General features: G+C 36.0%; 1 protein-coding gene across 4 annotated transcripts in view; it reads right to left on the reverse strand.

Annotated features, from left to right (window-relative positions):
- The window catches only part of LOC110097037 (ADP-ribosylation factor GTPase-activating protein AGD2), a 46814-nt gene that overhangs the window by 11976 nt on the left and 13766 nt on the right, over nt 1–21072 (reverse strand). The window contains exons 1-11 of one of the 4 annotated variants that reach the window (XM_028696533.1): nt 20736–20761; nt 20077–20233; nt 11627–11692; nt 11477–11524; nt 11272–11367; nt 11147–11188; nt 10857–11072; nt 10549–10680; nt 3405–3530; nt 3177–3263; nt 2655–2903 (exon numbers count right to left, since the gene is read on the reverse strand). In XM_028696533.1, the coding sequence (XP_028552366.1) occupies nt 2655–2903; nt 3177–3263; nt 3405–3530; nt 10549–10680; nt 10857–11072; nt 11147–11188; nt 11272–11367; nt 11477–11524; nt 11627–11692; nt 20077–20118 (1104 nt within the window). In that variant the 5' untranslated portion in view covers nt 20119–20233; nt 20736–20761. Of the gene's footprint in view, nt 1–2654; nt 2904–3176; nt 3264–3404; nt 3531–10548; nt 10681–10856; nt 11073–11146; nt 11189–11271; nt 11368–11476; nt 11525–11626; nt 11693–19033; nt 19093–20076; nt 20234–20735; nt 20781–21072 lie in introns of those variants that run through there. The other 3 variants (XM_020823246.2, XM_028696535.1, XM_028696534.1) reach the window with 3 other exon arrangements.

A 21072-nucleotide genomic window follows, 5' to 3' on the forward strand; every position in this document is an offset into this window, starting at 1 on the left:
CGGAAATATAAAACATAGGTGAGGCAATACAGTAATAAGTGAACAAATAAAATTAATGAGAAAGAATTACGAAGGGAAAGTGGAAAATCAGGGCAACATGTACAGAAGCTTTGCAATATAGAGTTAACGCCATATAATCAACACTACTGAAATGTAAGATGATGTCCATTTACCTTCTAGAAAAGAAACAAATATATACCCTAGCAAATGATCCGCTCTGATCAAGTTAGAAAACCAATGCTGCAATACTAAAATTTTATACCCCATTTTTTACATCTAATGAAAAATGATAAATACTATTATCATAAAATCCTATATTTTGTGAGGTTCACTTTGTCTGGCTTGACTATTTTGCTTTAAAGAAGATTTTTTTTTTTATGTTTGAAGAGGTTGCTTTAGTACAAGAAATCTTTTTAGTTGTTGAAAATTCAAAGCTAGTTGAAAGGCCTATTTAAGTGAGTTAGCATAATAAAGAGTTCCGTCATTTTTTAGTTCAAGTTTGAATCCAATCATACATCTCAACAATGCAACTTTCAAGTCATCCCTATTTCTGAATGAAATGAAAATTCTTCGAATTTGTTCATGTAATACGTCACAGTCTTAATTCCATGTTAATGTTAAATTAAATGTATCGAGCAATCTATCTCATAAAGATATAGTTAAATATAGTGTCTTATTCTCAAACCCAATCTGCCTTCTGAAAATTCCCCCGGGATCACACATCCCTAAAATGGAATTTTCGGAGCCCACAGGTTCCAACCCTGAATGTTCTCTTTTTCATTTTCAGCACCTATCCAATACATTTTTCTTAGCTAGTAAATTTTAAATTTATAAATATAACTTGTCGTTCTATGGACATCATTTGTCATTCGAAGAAATTATTCATATGGATTAACCAATCAGAGGATGCCATCAATCATAAGTATAAGCATGAACTTTAATCTTCATAGTTATTTTCTCATCAATATCACTAGATTTTCGATGATAGCTATCATAATTTTTATCAACAATTCCTTATAATGTTTAACGTTATTATTTTTTTCATAAAGACCTTAGGGGTTTGCATATCTCCTACCGAGATTATGATTGGCTTCTTCATTTAGGTAGACTCATTATCAAGTTCTTAGGCCGAGTTTTCAATTTTTCAAATCGCTCGTTAATTTGATATTATGGAGGTGCTTGATTGGCCTTGTTAACTTAATAAATCTTTTATGTGTCCCAAAACAAAAAATTACAATGTGGATTATTAAAGCATATATATAGCAAAAAGTTTCCTTAAAAGGAATGTTTTTTATTCTTTCCATAAGTTATGAATCAGGTCCTCACTTTAAGTAAAATCCTACCACATATATGATTTGTTATGATCCCTATTGCACATGCAAAACTAGCTACTAAATAATTTCAGAGACAACAAAAATGATAAAAATCACCCCAGTGGGAAGAACTAGACCTCATGCTAGCAAAAAGAATATTATCCTGTAGGTAGTCGTCTAAATCTATGAAGCACTTGAAAAATCCACATTAAACAAGCAAATGCAGAAGGAAGAGAAATTTTGAAATTTTATTTAAATATTCATAGCTTAATGATTTTTTCATGTCATGTCTAGAGGGCATTAAAGGATGTGCACATAAAAGGTGCAGAACTATAGCCGTAATATTGGGAAGTGATGAAGGCAGCATAGTACCCCAATGTGAATGGTAGAAAAATGTAATATGAACTAAGATGACACCTTACATAGGTAAGAAACCAACAAGCCTGGTAGGGAAAACAACTAGCGGGAATATGGACGTTTGCATCACATGATACCAGCACAGTGAGGAAATAACAATGAATATCAATTAGCAATTACTGTTCCTGAACTCCATAGGAGTTGATTGGAATTCCATAGACTAACTTGAGCTGACATCATAGGCATTTTTTACGCAAAAAAACCTAGGGTTGTCTAGTAGAACGTTTAGTAAAGTATTGCATTAAATTTCCCTGTATTTCAATTTGTTGGGCGTTTGGTATTAACTAAAAAAATATAAAGTAAAAATTTTGAGAGATTTAAAATATCTCAAAATCTATATTTTCTCTAAATTAAAAAATCACCCAAATCAAGGGATTTCCAAATCCCAAACAACATTAGCTCACGACTCGTGCCTATTGTCATTGTCGTCACCATCGCTTGCCCTGCTGCCTATCATAGCCTGCTGACAAACAGGTAATATCGTTTAATATATGTTCAAATTAGAAATATTTGTTTTAGTAGACCCTTCAGTTATATGTTCAATATTAGTCTGTTGAGTATTTTCTGTTATTGAAAAAACTGTATTAACCGTCTGACCATTTGTTCCCGCCTCGTTAATTCAAAACTTTGGGCCGGATCATGACACAAGTTTTACACATAATGAACTAAAAGAAAATAAAATACACAGATAAAACCCTTAAAGATCATCACTTTCTACGTTTTCGGCACCAATAAATTTTCATAATTCCATAACCTACCTCCCCCTACTCAATTCTCCACCCTCTTAAGTAACTATGACTTTTTTTAACAACATATCTCAAAACATAGAAAAAAATAATGTTATGGTTCTATAATTTATTACTCATAATCAACATGGAATATCCATGGTAAAAATAATCACATTGCATTTTCAGAACATCTCACCTTTGATATATGTACACCAAGATTTCTGTGAACCCCTGAACATTCAATACATATAAGGATTCCAAGATTCAATGAAGCCCAGTCAGGTTCAGGAGAACCACATTCTGCACAAGAATCATTTCCTGGAATGTATCTAAGAATCTTAGACACATGATCATATTCCATGGTATTCATGCTACCATCCAGCAATGAAACTTGACAGCTGTCAGAGAACTTGCTGTTTTGTGTATTGATACTTCCCATCGAAAGCTGAGTAAAAAGGAATAAGTAAAATATTCAAGATGTATCTATAAATAGAAAGTAGATCATAAAGCTCGTTGGGGTCCAGTTCAAGTTTAAAAGGTAACTTGATGTGCAACCAGTAGTTGGTTTGATAAAAAGCAAAACAAGCATATAACCTGAGTAAAGGCCTGAAATCAAATACTATTTGCAACTTGGTCAACCGAACTTGAGCACAGGCATCCATAAGAACTAAAATATAACAAAAACCTATAATATTGGAAGACAAATTTAGTAGAGAACCTGCTTTGTCAATGAAGAATTCAGAAGTGATGCAATGACTCCTTTTATCTTATCAACCCAGTCCAACCTATCTGCTTCACTTTCTGCCTGTGTGCGAGAAATGGTGGTATAAACATCAAAGTGTTAGATTAAAATGGGCACCATGCACAAACAAAATGATAGATGCTGACATCCCATTCTAACTTAACTACAAAGGTACATATATAAAAAATCCAAAAATCAAGCTACCTGGAAGGTGTATGTATTCAGTGGTGAAATTATTCTGAAGCAAAATCTCAGATATGTTTGTTCAGCATCAATCTTAATTGTTGAAGTATGAAGATCTACTGTACGACAGCCTATGTTATCTCCAACCTGAGAAGTTCTTAGTTTAAGAATAAAGTACAGACTACAATAAAATATAGATTAATTCTCAGGGCCCTTTCCATAAAAGGATACAAGCAAATGAATGGAAAAAAAAACAAAACTAAAATCCAGATATGTAACAGATAAAACTCAAGAAGTCAAAGACCCCACGGTAATTCATGTGTTGAGGGAACTTAAGAAGTATCGAGAGAGTAAAGTCAATTCTCAAAAGAATTAAGAAGAAGCATATATGTAGGCCTAGATAGTTTGGTTAAGGCAGATATTGTTGTCAATTATGATGATTGGTATGATTGCACTATGAAAATCCTCACCCAGCTCTGTTCACATACAAGTATTCCGGATTAATTTTTGAGAAGGCAGAGTAAAAATCAAATAAGAGAATACATAGATTTTTCTCTCAAGTGAGGACTTTATAATCTAGGTAGAAGTTTACATTGATATAAGTTCCTATTGTTACTTACCCCTCTCAATCATGTGGGAGAACTTTCAATTTGCATTGAGAAAAGAATGTACCAATTTCCTCAAACTGGATGGTGGGCCTGTGATGATAAACCGAGTCACAATATTATTGTTTGATCGTCCTAGGTTATCATGCACCTCGATCTTCTTGTACAACTGAGGTAATCAAAGTAATCAACCCAACCTAAAAAATATCTTTGTCAGCAACCACAGGTTACATAATTCAAGGAAATCTCATAAGAGCTACGGTGAAATGTTGCGGTCCAATTTTAATCCAACCTTAGCAAATAAAGGGCTTTATGTTTTATCAGCTAAATTTTATGGCTCACAACTCATAGACCTAATAAATCATGGGGTATTTGCAATCAGGCTAACCAACCAATAATGGGAAATGTTCAAATTACTTGCTAGCATAAAATTCTTGAGCATAATCATATGGATACATTTACATGACATTGGGCCATTGTGAGGGTAGACTGAAACTTTAATTTGTCATAACAACCAGACGTATATACAGAGTATGAATGGACATTTTAGAAAAGCGGGTGGTCATTGCTAGATCAAGTTCCTTTTGGTTATGATTTTATTTTTATGCACCCATTATTAGGAATGGAGTCCAAAGTGTACATTTTACTTGAATTTGATAAGGATTTTTAATGATTGGATCCCCTTCGATTTTCTAATAATCATGCTCATCATAAAGAAAAATCTCAAAGCATTTATCTTTATCATCGAAAGCTTGATTTAGCTGTGAGGTCCCTTCGATTATGATGTTCTGATAAAGAAATCTATCATAGAGAAAAGGCTTGAAGTATTATACTTGTAATTAGGAAAATGATATTAAGTTGCAATGGCTCCAATTATGATATCTATATGCCGACCCCATTATCATGGCAAGAATCTCGAAATTTAGAGTTGAAACTCTGTTAGGTTGTTATATTCAGTGCAATCAAAGCTTCTTGAGCAAGTATAAAGTCCTCTTTGCATTGTAGAGGCTTGTTGAACAAGAGACACTTTAAAGCACCAGTTCTACCATTAGGCATGTTAAGCGAGGCATAACCTGCATGGTCATCTTGTGGCTCATCAACCAGGAAGATTGTCAAAAACCTCAAAAGCTCAACCATCTTTATTACACTTAGGCCTAGCTAGTAGACTAGTTGTTCGCTCAAGAAAAAATGGCTCTCATGCACGAATCCTACCTTTTAGGCTTAGGATTCCATTTTCCTTAAGGTAGATTGATTTTTCATTAATCAGATTTCCCCCATGTTTATATCAAGGTTTATTTAAATCTAGGATACTGACTTCTTATGAGCGCAAGCCCTCATAGTTAATTGTCCCTCCCACTTCTTGAGAGAGCACTCTCAATTAAGGATGAATCATTTTAGCATAGTTTTAAAATTTTAAGTTCAATAGTATTGCTTATTGGGGGAAAGAGGTAGACCTAATCAAGATCTCATAATTTCTTCATCCTAGGAATACCATAGATCTATGTTTACCAACATCAATGAACTATTGGTTGTGGTTCTAGTGTCCAGGGAATCTGATTCGAAGTCATGGGTTGCCTCCTCTTAAGGATCTCGAGTAAACTGAGGTGGTTAGATGTTGGCTTTGGTTTTGTTGTGTTGTAGTTTAAGTTTGGGGCATCTATCTGTTAGAATGTCCATTAGTTTGTTTAGTTTGGGGCTTGTGACATCTTCTAGGAGTTGCCCATTAGTTTTAATTGAGATGAGGCTTATAGCTCTGCTTAGGAGTTACCCAACAATTTAGTGTATTAAGGATGAAGATCAAAAAGTACTTTTCTTAGAAGATGATATTCAACAAAGGTGAATGGGTATTTTGCTAAAATTTTTAATGAAGAATGTGAAAATATGATTGACTTTAGTGACTTTCTCACCCTAAATGAAAATAAAGATTTTTGTTTTTATCGGCGTATAAGTAAAACCGAAGTTAGAGAAGCTTTAAAGAAAATGAAGTGTGGAAAAGCTGTTAGACCTGATGATATTCCAATCGAGATGTGGAAATGCTTAGTAGATGAAGGAATTTCTTGGCTTGCTAAACTTTTTAATACTATTTTGAAGACTAAAAAGATGCCAGATCAGTGGAGAATGAGTGTGTTAATTCCTATTTTTAAGAATAAAGGTGATGCACATGAGTGTGCGAATTATAGAGGAATTAAGTTAATGTGTCATACTTTAAAACTATGGGAGCGAGTTATGGAGCATAGGTTGAGGTATTAGATTTGGCTTATGTTAAGAAAGGTAGAGGTAGACCTAAAAAGACTTGGTTAGAAAATATTAGAAATGATCTTTCTTTATTAGATTTAGATAAGAATTTGACTTTTAACCGGACACAATGGCGAAAAAGTATTCATGTAGCTGACCACACGTAGTGGGACAAAGGCTTGATATTGTTGTTGTAAAGATGGCGCTTATTGCTTTGTTTAGGAGTTTCCGAGATTTTAACTTAGAATAGGACATATGGCTTAATTAGAAGTTGCCTAATCACTTAATTTGAGATAGACTTATTGCTTCGATTATAAGTAGCCTAATTATTTAGTTTGAGATGAGGCTTACAGCTTTGATTAGAACAGGCCTGATTATTTAGTTTGAGATAAGGCTTATTCCTGCAATTAGAATGGACATGATTATTTAGTTTGAGATAGGGCTAACTGTTTCAATTAGAAGTGGCTTGTTAGATTAATTTAGAGTTTATTACTTTACTTAGAAGCTCTTTAATGAATTAGTTAAGAATAGGACTTATTCCTTCAATTAAAAGTTGCCTAGAAATTTGGTTTAGAATTTGGGGTTAGTTGCAAGATTTAAGGTTTGTTACCTCAAGTAGAGGTTTCCCTCACGCACTTTTTAGGATAGGACTTATGACTTTCCTTAGAAGTTGTCTAATAATTTAGTTTAGAATAGGCCATATGACTTCAATTAGAAGTTGTCTAACGATTTGACTTAGGATAGGGCTTATTGCTTCAATTAGACGTTGCCTAAGAATTTTGATTTGATCTTGGAAACAATTACTTAGTTTTTTGCACTTTTCTTTTGCTCTAGTATCTTTGCTTTTTGCAGTATCTAATTTTTAATTGTTTATTTCCTTGCAAGTATTGAAGCTCAAGCCAATTGAAAGTTTGTTTGAGTATTTTTTTTAATGCTTGATGTAATTGGATAATTTTAAAATAGAGTATTTAGTGAAAGCACCCTCTTTAGTTTTTTTTTAATTGATTAAGTAATTAATTAAAAGAAAACTTTAATTAAATAATTTATTTATTTATTTATTTATTTGATAAATAATTAAAATTTAATAAGCTCTTGTTTTTTTTTAATGTGCAATTAGTCAATTTGTTAAAGTGGCTTTCCCTTCTTAATAAAGTGGCTCTTCTCCTCTTCCCTCAAATTATTATTATTATTATTTTAATTAGTAATAATTAAAACTAAAAAAGAAAATATTTTAAATTCAAATATTTTTTTCATCTTTTTTGTCTTTTTTTTTTCTAAGTGTTTTCTCGAAAATTCAATAGCCTCCCAACGTTCCCTCCCTGCATAGGGAGGTGATGGGACGACACTAGCTGCTATTCATTCAAGCCAGAACAAACATATGATGGCGTGAGGGCTTTAAATTGATTTATTCCTAGCCCGATCAAAGATACGATGGTGTAGGTCTTCAAATTCTTCAAGTGCACAAAATCTATCAATTGTGAAATTTGGTTAATTAGAAGAAAATCGCCAATTACTTAAATGAGACGGATCGGACCTGGTGATACGTGAATGGGTCGGAGGTAGATCGTGTGCCTACGGTAATGAGCAAGAGCGGATAGGACGAGTTAGGATGCGGGACGGGCACATGATTGCACGTGGGCATGGGAGCAGACTTGCAAGTCGAAGGACACAGGAGTGCGGGAGCAGTTGGGCGGGCTTGTGACTTGTGCAGGGGCACGAGCTGCACTAGGTGGGGCACGTGCGGAGCAAACCCTGGTAGGAGGCTGGCCACATGGGTAGAGCTAGTTGCTTGGAAGCTTGGCCGAGGGAGCGAGAGGCAAGCAGGCAGAGTGAGCAAATGGAATTGTAAGCATAAAAAAAAATGAAAGCCAATTTTTTTTTGTCTGTTTTTTTCTTTGTTTTGTAAAGGCTTGATGTGTGTTAAGAAAGGTAGGGGTAGACCTAAAAAGACTTGGTTAGAAAATATTAGGAATGACCTTTCTTTATTAGATTTAAATGAGAATTTGACTTTTAATAGGACACAATGGAGAAAAAGGATTCATGTAGCCGACCCCACGTAGTGGGATAAAGGCTTGATTTTGTTGTTGTTGTTGTAAAACTAAACGGTTACCTCATTTTGTGAAAGAAGGCATCCCTTCAATTTTTTTTACCTTCTCTTTTTTCTTTTTTTCTTTTTTCTTTTTCTTTTCTTTTTTTTTTAATTCAACACTAGCCTTTCTTTGACTTTTTTTAACTCAACTTATTATGATTTTACAAGCTTTTAAATCCTTTTTTTTTCAATTATCAAAGCTTTAAAAGCAAATCCATAGAGTTTTCTTGTTGAATGATTGTTCACCATTAAAGGCCTTATAGAGACAAATTGACCCACATCTTTGTAAAACCCCTGAGTACATGAGAGAGTAGATTGTTCAACTTGGCGAGGATAATTTATAATTATTCTATAGCAATTTTGACAATGGTCAGAATAAGAACCCTCTAAACTCATTTTGAGGATCAAACCTTGGCAGACATTGTATTCTCCCCAATATTTATTCACCACTCACATTTTTTCAAATTTCAAGTATTCACATAAATTATACTCAGTGGAAAAAAAAAGAAATTGTATGCTTCAAAACAATCGTGAGAAATTACGAGGCACTAAACATGGCTTCTAGAATTTTTTGAAACCATATAGAATTTTTTGTATTTCTTTGATTTTTCTTTTTTTATTTGTCCTGGCTTCTTTTGTGCCTGTGAGGGGAGGGGTATTTTGCACTCTTTTACCTTCTTTTTTTTAATTATTATTATTTTCATATTTTCTTCATAAATTTTCATTTAACTCGTTTTAGACTTCTGAGGCGATTGAAATACATGAGGACACAAAATCAACAAATATCAAAACTGAAAATAATTTCAAACACTTTTTATGGTGGATTTCACTTAAATGATTCACATCAAAAAGTATACATTACAGGCTCTAGAATGCACTTTCACTTGCAGTAGATTTTCATTGAAAGACTTGCATGCCATTTTAGAGTAATTTAAAGACCGTCAAAAAAGCAGGTGTAAAGTGTTTTTGCATGCTCTTTAATGCACCATATGCACTCTTTTCAATGCATTATGTTGTTCATTCAAGTCTCCAAGTACACTAATGCTCGCACCCTTAGCAATGAACTTATCAAAGTTCATGCAGCAATATTTTTTTATATTTATGTTTACGCACTTTCCCAAATCAGCTTTTTTTCCTTTTTGTTTGAGAAATTGCATTTGAAATTGTGTTTTTTCTTTCTTTCTTTCTTTCTTTTTTTCATCATTCTTTTTTAGATTCAAATGCTTCCATGCAACTCCAACAATAAGGGTGATGAAAAACATGTAGGGCCCACCCAACTACCATGTCAAGAAAGATGTATATAGGACACCACAGGGATAAATCCAATCGACTACACTAATAAAGGAGTTTATGACATCGACTTAAGTATTTTTCATGCGTGCACACCCAAACTAGCTATGACATAGTCCTCATACCATTGAAAAAAAAAATGATGAGAACAAATTACAAGTGAATATGCAGAAAAAATCCCTAGCAAACTTCATCAAAACAAATGCTGCAGTAGAATCATAAAAGTTAAAATGTTAATGCACAATCATGAAAAGTCAAAGGACGTTAAAAGTCATACAAGGCAATAAATAATGCAAAAAACAATCTCTCCCACTTCAAGTTCAACATAAACAAGTAGTCTAAGGTCATAATTTATGAATTTAAAAGTCTTCCACACTCACATCAGAAAGGATATTCATTAGAATCATCATTGTTGTTAACTGTTTTCTCTCCTGCCTCACACAAAAAAAAAAGGTTACCAACTACAAGCAAAGAAGCATGGGAGGAGACACAGTGGTGGTGCACAAAGGCAGTGGCACAACAACGACGATGACAATAGGATTTGGTATAAATGTAAGTCTCCAATGATTGTGAGTTTGGGATCATATGATTCTTCTCAAGTTCGGTTTGATTTCAATATAGTAAATAGGATTCTTCTAGAGTATTCTCAAGTGTGAAGCATATGCCTCATTGCCCTTTTTTTAATTGCATTGAAATGAGTTTCGAGGCAAGTCTCTACTTGCACCAATGGCTACACATCAAGTATAACCCAAATCAGCGTGGAAAAAAAATATGTCATGGAAGGCAGAAACATAACATTATCACATGATTATACTCTGAGAATATAAGTACTTGAAGTAATATACAATCAGATCTAAAACTGATCCTGACAATCAATATGAAGATGTCAGAAGTATAATCAGGATTGAAGATTAGATGATAAAATATATTAAATTATATAGGATACCGGCTGTTTACTGTGCTTGTTTCTGTAGTAGTACAATCTGCCATGACTATCGAGTACAAAAAACCTTCTTTTCCATTCTCCTCTCAAACCAGATGAGCGTTTAAGAAGATATCCTTGTTTTATTGTTTGAACCTGGATCATGAAAGAATGGTAAGAGCACACTTGCAAACCAATTAAGAAGCAACAAATCTCAAGTGAAGAAGAAGAGTTGCCAATGTGATAAACCAGATACGTAATGCCTTGAAAGATGAGAAAATTTATAACAAATAAAAAAGAAGCAGTTAATGCTAATTCAGAACAATCAATACCGGTCCATTTGCAGCAGATTGCATTAGAGCTTCTATATTCTTGTATGAATTACTACCAACAAAAAGAGTACCATCACTACTCGTTGAGGTTTCTGCATGACTTAATGCTCTTAAGCTAGCCAGTTCAGCCTGAGTCCTGAACTCCTGAATCCTTCTTTCAAGTTTGTCCTGTTCAGCATTGGCCATTTCCTTTGATTGTTGTGCATATGCTAAAACCTGCTTGCAGACCAAGAAATTTTTTTTGACATGAGCTAGGCAATCATGTGACTCCAACAAAATGTATATTTTACCTGATGGATAAAAGGCTCCAAGTGGTTCAACAATTCATACCCCTGGACCATGAAATGACATTAAAGTAAGATAAACCAAATATTGCAAATCAAAGTAAAACATTCAGCGTTGAACAAACAAAAACCTGCTTAAAGTATCTCAGATGAGCATCCATTATTGCACTAATAGATTCCAGGAATTCATACTTTTTCTTTGCGTCAAAATTAGCAAGAGCATTAACCTGAATCCCTTGAAACACACAAATTCAAAACAAAAAATCGGCATAATAAATTAAAATATTAAAACATTCATGATTCCTTATAATGCAAAAACTGAAGATAGAAACATACTAGGTTAAGTCGACATCTTTCGAAAGAAGATTTTGAGTTGTGAAGATTCTGAAAGTGGAAAGAAAAAGGACCATATCAACCAATAAATTAGATGCTACATAAAATATGCCAATTTTTTTCTATGAAAAATCAATCTTGATAAGGATTTACCTCCTCCAGTTCAGCAACGACGTCTTTTTTAGTGCCCTTTTTAAGAGACATGAATTTATCACGTGCCTAAAAAAATCTAATTTATGTAAGCAACTGATGGCCCAAATGTTGCAGTATAAAGAAAAACAAGAAGGATAATTATTTGAATCAAAGAAGTTATGTAAGGCATCAAGGTATCAGGAATAACCAGAATCCAAAACCGTCACAAACTCCCACAAAGAATAAAATTTAAGCAAAGTATAAATCAGAAAAAAGAAAAAACCAGACGTAAATGGTTCCATTGAGAAGTCCAACAACTTTAAAAGGGTTGGTCAAAAATATATTAATATTGAAGCTGAAATCTGATGTAAATATATTTAATAAATTTTAATTAGGAGAAAAAGTTCAAAACAATCCACCGACCATTCATACATGGTCAATTTAGTAACAAAGCATCACATTTCTCAAATTTAGTTTATCAACTATAAATTGATCTCAAATGGTCCCCTAGGTAGAAAATTATGGAAATTGGGATACAAAAATAATCTCAATTTATTCCCTCGACTATCATTTGGGACCAATTTTATAAAGCTAGGGGACTAAATTGGATAAATATGATATTGTACGATTAAATTAACCACATATGAATAATCGGCATATAATATCTAGAATAATCTTAAAATTCATCATGTCTTACACTTGGTCAGTACTTACATGCAGTAGACAAACAAATTAGCATGCCCATTGAAAAACAAAAAAAATCCGAAAAACAAAAAAAATAGTATTTAATTTCAAAAGTACACACGTCTCCTGTACACATGCCCATTGAAAAACAAAAAAAAAATCAGAAAAAAGACCCGTCGTATTTACTTGTGCGGCTGCGAGCGAGATTCTCTCATTTCCGAGATGGATTTGAGTGACACCGGAGTGTCCCCTGCTTCAGTCCCACCGCCTCCTCTATTTTTGTTTCCCTTAATTCATTTCTTTTCTTTGTAATATTCGTTTGTTTCATATGATTACGCATGTTGCTTTCCTGTAGCTGAGTATATTTCCAGCGGCTATAAAGCCTATTCAAATAAAGGCGGGAGGTAGATTTTTGGAGATCAAACAAACCCTGTTCATTCTTTATGAATTTTTCTGTATCCTGTAGGAGTACATGTGGTGATCGGAGTTCGACAAAGGAGTAGTAATCTTCCGTTGAGCTCTCGGGAGAAGGTAAGCTTTGCTTCTGTCTCCTAAATCGCAAGCTGTTCGTTCGTCGTCTTACCAGCCGGTGTCAAATTGGTATCAGAGCCGGCAAAGATGCTGCATCGACGAAATCCCCAGCGTCCGACGAGAGACGTGATTATCGAAGATTTGCAAAGAGAAATTCATCAACTCCAGCAAAAATTGGCTAGGTTCGAACAAAGGGAACCAGATCAAGAAGTTCAAGAAGAAGAAGAGGAGGTGAATCCTTTTCATCAAGATTCTCACAGTGAGGAAGAAGAAAGGAGAACGATGCAAGGGCGTGTACATCGTTACAGAGATGATGCTGGATTAAAGATAGATCTACCTGACTTTGATGGACGGTTAGATCCTGATGAGTTTGTCAATTGGATATATACAGTAGAACGAATCATTGAATTTAAGGAGATTCTGCAAGATCGAGTTGTCAAGATCGTTGCGATCAAGTTAAAAAAAAGTGCTTCTCTGTGGTGGGAAAACTTAAAGCGTAGCAGAATTCGTGAAGGCCGTAGCAAGATTACCACTTGGAGTAAAATGAAGAAGGAGCTTCAACGAAAATACCTACCGGAGAGATATCGACAAGAGCTGTTCTTGAAGCTTCATCGACTACAACAGAATCAGTCATCGGTCGAAGAGTACATTGCAGAATTTGAACAGTTATCACTTCAATGTGGTTTATCTGAACCCGAAGAAAACACGATCTCTCGATTCATGGAAGGACTACAAACCACAATCGCCAATGTAGTCCAATTACAGCCTTACTGGACTTTACAAGATGTCTTTAATCTTGCTATCAAACTGGAAAAACAACAAAAATCTAACAGATGGAATCGTGGAAAGACAATGGCTTCAGAGAACCTAGTGGAAAAATCACATCTCAAGAAGACAGATGGGAAATCGACAGTGATAGCTACCGGAAGCAAGGAGGGCAAAAAATCTTTTAATGGGATACCAAGAAATACTGGGACGAACACTTTGGCGCCAAGAAAGTGCTTTAAATGTCAAGGATTTGGACATATAGCTTCAGGATGTCCCAATCGAAGAGTTATTACTATACTAGAAGACATAGATCTTGATCAAGAAATGGTGGATGAAACTATTTTGGTAGATAATCAGTTGTCCGAAGAACCTGAAACTACGGTTATCTCCGCCGATGAAGGTAGCCTACTTGTTCTTCGCAGGGTGCTTAGTTCCCAGAGGGATGATACGTGTCAAAGACATCGGATTTTTCAAACGAGATGTACTGTAGGCGGGAAGGTATGTCAAATGATTATTGACAGCAGAAGTTGTGAGAATGTGGTATCTACTACTATGGTGGAGAAATTGGGTTTGTCCACCGAAACTCATGCCAAACCATACACCCTTTCTTGGATCCGGAAGGAAAATGAAGTCAGAGTCACGAAGAGATGTCTTGTTAACTTCTCCATTGGAAAGTTTGAAGATCAAGTTTGGTGTGATGTCGTCCCGATGGATGCTTGTCATCTTTTATTAGGATGGCCTTGGCAATTTGACAGGAAGACAGTACATGATGGAGAATCGAACACTTAATTACTCGTTCAAACATCAGAACAGGAAAATTGTGCTGGTTCCTATTAGCGAGGGGCAGTCCACAGAAAGTAATCCATAGCTACTCACAAGGTCCATGTTCTTGAAGACTCTCAAAGAGGAGGGAATTGGTCTACTTCTGGTTGTTCTTTTCAACAATAATACAGTCGATAATTATAACAGTGAGGTCCAGGATATTCTTGAGGAGTTTGCGGATGTAATGGCCGATGTGCTCCCTTCTAAGTTGCCCCCCGAGAGACAGATTCAACACGCTGTTGAATTTGTACCTGGAGCTGTCATTCCTAACCGACCTGCTTACAGGTTGCGACCAGATGAACAAGCAGAGCTCAAACGTCAAGTGCAGGAGCTATTACACAAAGGATTTGTGCGGCATAGTGTGAGTCCTTGTGCTGTCCCCGCGTTATTAGTTCCTAAGAAGGACGGGACTTACAAAATGTGTATAGACAGCCGGGCTGTCAACAAAATTACTGTCAAATACTGGTTCCCCATTCCCCGCATTGATGACCTGTTCGACCAGTTGCAGGGAGCTACAATCTTCTCCAAGATCGATTTGAGAAGTGGATATCACCAGATCAGAATGAAGATGGGAGACGAGTGGAAGACTGCGTTTAAAACGCATGAAGGCCTATATGAATGGTTGGTGATGCCATTCGGCTTAACCAATGCCCCCAGCACATTCATGAGGCTAATGAATCATGTTCTACAACCTTTTCTCTACAAGTTTGTGATCGCTTACTTTGATGATGTACTCATCTACAGCACTGATCTTCAGGAACACCGAATTCACCTTCGAAGTGTGTTTATGGTCCTACGAGAACAACAGCTGTTTGCGAACAGAGACAAGTGTCAGTTTGCTGTGACTGAGATATCCTTTCTAGGATATAAATTATCAGCTAAAGGATTGCGGGCTGGGAAAAGATTGAAGCCGTGCGTAGTTGGCCTGTTCCGCAGTCCTTCACAGATATCAGACGATTCCATGGACTCGCTTCATTCTACGTAGATTTATAAAGGGCTTCAGTACAGTGGCTGCTCCCATGACTGAACTTTTAAAATCTGATCGTTTTGAATGGACGGAGGAAGCTCAAACGAGTTTTGACACTTTGAAGAAGCACTTATCATCAGCTCCTACGCTAGTCCTTCCCAATTTCTCTCAGGCATTTGAAGTAAAGTGTGATGCTTCTAACCTGAGAGTAGGTGCTGTGCTCACTCAAGGTGGTCACCCCGTGGCCTACTTCAGTGAGAAGTTAAGTGAAGCTCGTCGGAAGTATTCAACTTATGATAAAGAGTTTTACGCCATCGTTAGATCTCTACAGCATTGGAACCATTATTTGCTTGCGAATGAATTCGTATTATACTCAGATCATGAAGCCTTGAGGTACCTAAATCATCAAAAAAAATTGAAGGCATGGCATGCTCAGTGGTCAGAATTCCTGTCCTCATTTCATTATGTGCTTAAACATAAGGCTGGACACAACAACCAGGTGGCTGATGCACTCAGACGACGCCATCTATTGCTTCAAACATTGAATCACAAAATCGTGGGATTTGAAGTGATCAAAGATTTATACAGTCATGATCCATATTTTAAAACAATATGGGAACAATGTCACGGTGGCAACTGTAAACAGCTCCATTTAAAGGAAGGATATCTTTTCTTTGGAAAGCGACTTTGTGTGCCAAATTGTTCTCTCAGATTAGCTCTTTTGGGAGAAAGTCATGATGGAGGATTGGCTGGGCATTTCGGTAGAGATAAGACCATTAGTTTGTTGTCTGAAAACTTCATTTGGCCTGCCTTAAAGAAGAATGTGGGACGATATGTGCAAAGTTACAGTGTCTGTAAACGAGCTAAGACTTCTAGCTCCAATGCGGGATCGTATACACCGCTGCCGGTACCTTCGTCTCCATGGGTGGATATCAATTTGGATTTCGTAGTCGGATTACCTCGTACTCAGAGGAACAAGGACTCCATTATGGTTGTGGTGGATCGCTTCTCTAAAATGAGTCATTTTGTAGCTTGCACAAAGACTCTGGATGCCACACACGTCGCGGATCTGTTCTTCAGGGAAATCGTTCGTCTTCATTGGGATTCCGAGAACTATCACCTCCGATCGGGATGTGAAGTTCTTGAGCCATTTTTGGAGAACTCTTTGGGGAAAATTCGGCACTAGGTTGCAATTTAGCTCAGCTGCCCACCCTCAAACAGACGGACAAACTGAAACTGTTAATCGCAGTTTGGGTAACTTGATAAGATGTTTTGTTGGGAAGAATATCCGCCAGTGGGATCTCATCTTAGCCCAGATCGAATTTGCTTTCAATCGATCTGTTAATCAAGCTAACAAGTGTAGTCCTTTTGAGGTCGCTTATGGGTACAATCCCATTACTCCGCTGGATCTCATACCAAATACACCTTCTGTCTTCAATATTGAGGGTGAACAGCGTAGTCGAAAAATACAGCAATTGCATAAAACCGTTCAAGAAACCATTGCAAAACACAATGCCAAGTGTAAGAATCAAGCTAACAAGCATCGACGAAAAGTTGAATTTAACGAAGGTGACATGGTATGGATTCATCTCCGGAAAGATCGATTTCCTCGAGGATCTTTCGTGAAATTAAAATCCAAAGCTGATGGTCCTTTCCATATTATCAAAAAGTTCAATGATAATGCTTACCAGATTGACCTTCCGGGCGATTATAACATCTCTGCTACCTTTAATGTCGTTGATCTAACGCCTCACTATGAGTTAGATGATTCTCCTACCCCGGGAGAATGACACCGGAGTGTCCCCTGCTTCAGTCCCACCGCCTCCTCTGTTTTTGTTTCCCTTAATTCATTTCTTTTCTTTGTAATATTCGTTTGTTTCATATGATTACGCATGTTGCTTTTCCTGTAGCTGAGTATATTTCCAGCGGCTATAAAGCCTATTCAAATAAAGACGGGAGGTAGATTTTTGGAGATCAAACAAACCCTGTTCATTCTTTATGAATTTTTCTGTATCCTGTAGGAGTACAGGTGGTGATCGGAGTTCGACAAAGGAATAGTAATCTTCCGTTGAGCTCTCGGGAGAAGGTAAGCTTTGCTTCCGTCTCCTAAATCGCAAGCTGTTCGTTCGTCGTCTTACCAGCCGGTGTCATTGAGTCTCTTGATAATATGGGAATATTATAAATTCCTAATCTTTCACTTGATGAGCCTAAATTAGAAGCTATGATATTTATTGAAGATGATATAGAAGTTCAAAGACAAACCCTAAACCCTAAACTTCATGTGCTAGACAATTTATGTTTATGCTGCTGTTGTTGTACTAGACATTTAATGCTTACTTTTATTTTGATATTATAAGCTACAAGGGTACAAATGATGTTACTTTCTTTTTTTTTTTTTTGTAATTTCAAATATTATGCTTTGATTGCTTTCTTAATTTTTATGCATGATTTATAAATTATAATGTCATGTCCGCGCCGTACTCGTATCCTGTATTTTTAAGAATTGACGTGTCCCATATCCGTATCGTGTCATATCCGTGTCGCCGTATCCGTATCAGTGCAACATAGGCAATTTGTGATGCACGTTACAGCTGCACTTTTCATTTTCATGTTCTTCTCATTCTTGGTGATTTTTGGAAAGGCTGTCTCAATTGAATGAGCATAAATTTCAACAATAGTATGCGGCTCCTATTTCATGGTTGATTTCAATGTTTTTTAAAATCATGGAACCATACTTCTAATGGAAAGTAAGCATAGGAAATTTTCAAAAAAGATAGGTTTTGGAGTAATTATTGTTTGTGTGCTGGAAAATGGTTGGAAGTCAACTGAGATCATTAAAAATGTCGTTCATAGTAATCCCATGCTTCTAAAACACAATTAAAGAAAAGATGAACTTGTACATATATCTTCCGTGAGATAAAGGCTTCATAAATCCATTTTGAAACCCATTTTGGGCACCTCAAGCAAGACTATAAAAAGAAAGATGAATGGTCAGTATCATAGAGCTTTTAATCTCTAAGAAGCCTATAAGAGAATTACCATAAATAAAGGTTCACAAAATTCCCAAGATAATGATCATTAAATAATTATATAAAAGAACCAAGAGGTGCGCACTAGTGGTTGATTGTCTAGAGGTGTCACCTACTCAAGTTTCTACGCAGCTATAATTTCTTATTAAACAGTTTCAATAGATAATGCTTCAAAAGGCCCTAAGCGGTCATCCACTCTCTAAAAAGGCAAGAAGAGAATTATACCATCTACAAGAGAAAGGAGGGTTCCGTGCATTCACTAGTGGACAATGGTCCAAAGGCATCGCCTACTCAAGTATCCAAACAGCTACAACTTTCTATTAAAAAATTTCAACATATTATGACTTGAAAAATTCTGTGTTCATCCACCTCGGAAGAGATTCAGCATCAAATTGTTCTCAGACATCGAGTCTCTCAAGAAGGGCTTAAATACAGTATAAGCCTAAAGGAATACACGTACTAGCAAATCCAAGTAGAGATTTTGACGTGTAAGGGCTTCATGCAAAATAGTCTAAGTTAGTGAGCAATCACTGCCAACCAAATTCAAACAAGGAACGGTAATTAAGGATGTGTGTGAACAGAAACTATTAATATGTTAAAGGTTAAATTCGAGTTCCTTATCCTTACCACAATGAGCTGTTGAAAGAGTTGCACGGTGTAGAAGATCTATTCCATGACAGACCTAAAAAACAATCTTCCAATTCCTACAATGCCCGATAAAGAATAGAGCATGTAAAATAAAGGATGGGCTATACGAATTTGTTGTAGTGCTATTCAATTTGTCAAATGCTAGAAGCACATTTATAATGCTCATAAACCAATGGCTTAAGTCCTTAGTACCGGTGAATAATTCAAGGTCAAAATACAAGAATAAAGTAAATAAGCTCATCCATACTTGTCAATGGCGCAAAATAGCGCGCGCCATGGCGCACGGCGTGGCACGGCGCACCTACGGCGCCATGTTCATGGCAAGGCGCATGTGTTTAAAATAGCGTGCGCTATTTGCGCCACATGTTAGCCATGGCGCATGGCGCACGGCATAAAATTGTGCGCCAAATTGTTGCTTCCGCCGAATCGTCCCGCAAAGTAGTGCTTTTGCCAATACCGAGTGATCGGTACCACTCGGTATTGCTATGTACATGCTCGGTACCGCTAGGTACATGCCCGGTACCGCTAAGTACATGTTCGGTACTGCTATGTACATGCTCGGTACCACTCGGTATTGCTATGTACATGCTCGGTACAGCTCGGTACATGCTCGGTACCGCTAAGTATATGCTCGGTACCGCTCGGTATCGCTATGTACATGATCGGTACTGCTCGGTAGATGCTCAGTACCTCTAGGTACATGCTCAGTACCGCTATGTACATGATTGTTTTTCATTATTATGATAGCTTGTCTTTCATTTTTAATGATATTTCATATTCCTGTTTATTATTTTATAATTTTTATTTAGTTTGCGCCATGTTCAAAATGGAGCGCCGCGCCGTGCGCTATGCGCCATGGTGCGCCATTCGCCATTAATAGGTATGAGCTCATCAAACCAGAAGAGGTTGAAAGGCATGAGCCATGAGCCAATTTTATATTTTGCAGGGTTTGAATATGAATCGTCATCAGACCAATCTACTAATTTTGTAAGTAAATTAAGCATATAAATGCCCACAACTACCAAAATAAAACATCTTCTTCCCATACAATGGCGTGTCCTCATTAATGGAAATGGTGTAACTGATAGAGCATTGAATCTTGAATAGAAAGTTTAAAAGTTTCTCGAGATTCATCAGTGCAACGGTGCCTGCCCAAGCTCCACTTCATGCTTCAAGCTGCTGTTACATCAATAGTTATTCTAACAAATGTCACAAATTGAAGAAATAACTCAAGATAAGCAATGATTTGTTGAATGCTAGATGATAGCAGATTCCTAGACTGTTTAGTAAAAAAAGGTGTAATGCTTGATTAAGAATTAGAACAAAAATATGTAAAACTGTTATCAAAGTAATTTTAGTAGTTTTCAAAATAAGAATCCAAAATATCTAAAATATCCTGGCTATAAATACTTCTATATGAGATCAAAATGATTTCTTCTAGGAATGTTCAAACCATATTTATTTCATTTTACTGCATATACGTCATTAAAAATAGATCTACCAAATGTTTAGGTCAATAAAATCTCAAAGCAACAATACGTCAACCAAAAGGATTATATAGTATGAGTGTTGAAGAAAAATGCCACTCTAGTATCTAAGATATTTCAAGGCCATCTTTGCATGATTAAAAGACTTCAATAATAAACGAAACTTCAAGAAAATCAAAAAACAAAAATAGTACCTGATCATAACTTGATGTAGCTTTATCAAACCTTCGGCGACAATCCTACAAAATTACCATGCATTACTAGTCAAACTTTTTTTATGATTTTGCATTCTGAATTTCAGTTGGGGCTGTCATATAAGAATCTTCGTGATTAAGACACTACGAAATCATAAGTGTCTTTAAAAATATAAATATCCCAATTTCTAAATAATAAATAGAATTTTAGTTCTTGCAATGAGAAAGTCAACAGATGCTTATCAAAACCTGAGACAGCACATACGCATGCATGCTCATGCATCACAGTATGCGAGTGAGCGAGCTAGCTAGGCACATGTTTCTATTAGTGAAGAAA

The sequence above is a fragment of the Dendrobium catenatum genome, unplaced genomic scaffold, assembly GCF_001605985.2.
Source record: "Dendrobium catenatum unplaced genomic scaffold, ASM160598v2 fragScaff_scaffold_760, whole genome shotgun sequence".
Taxonomy (NCBI): Eukaryota; Viridiplantae; Streptophyta; class Magnoliopsida; order Asparagales; family Orchidaceae; genus Dendrobium; species Dendrobium catenatum.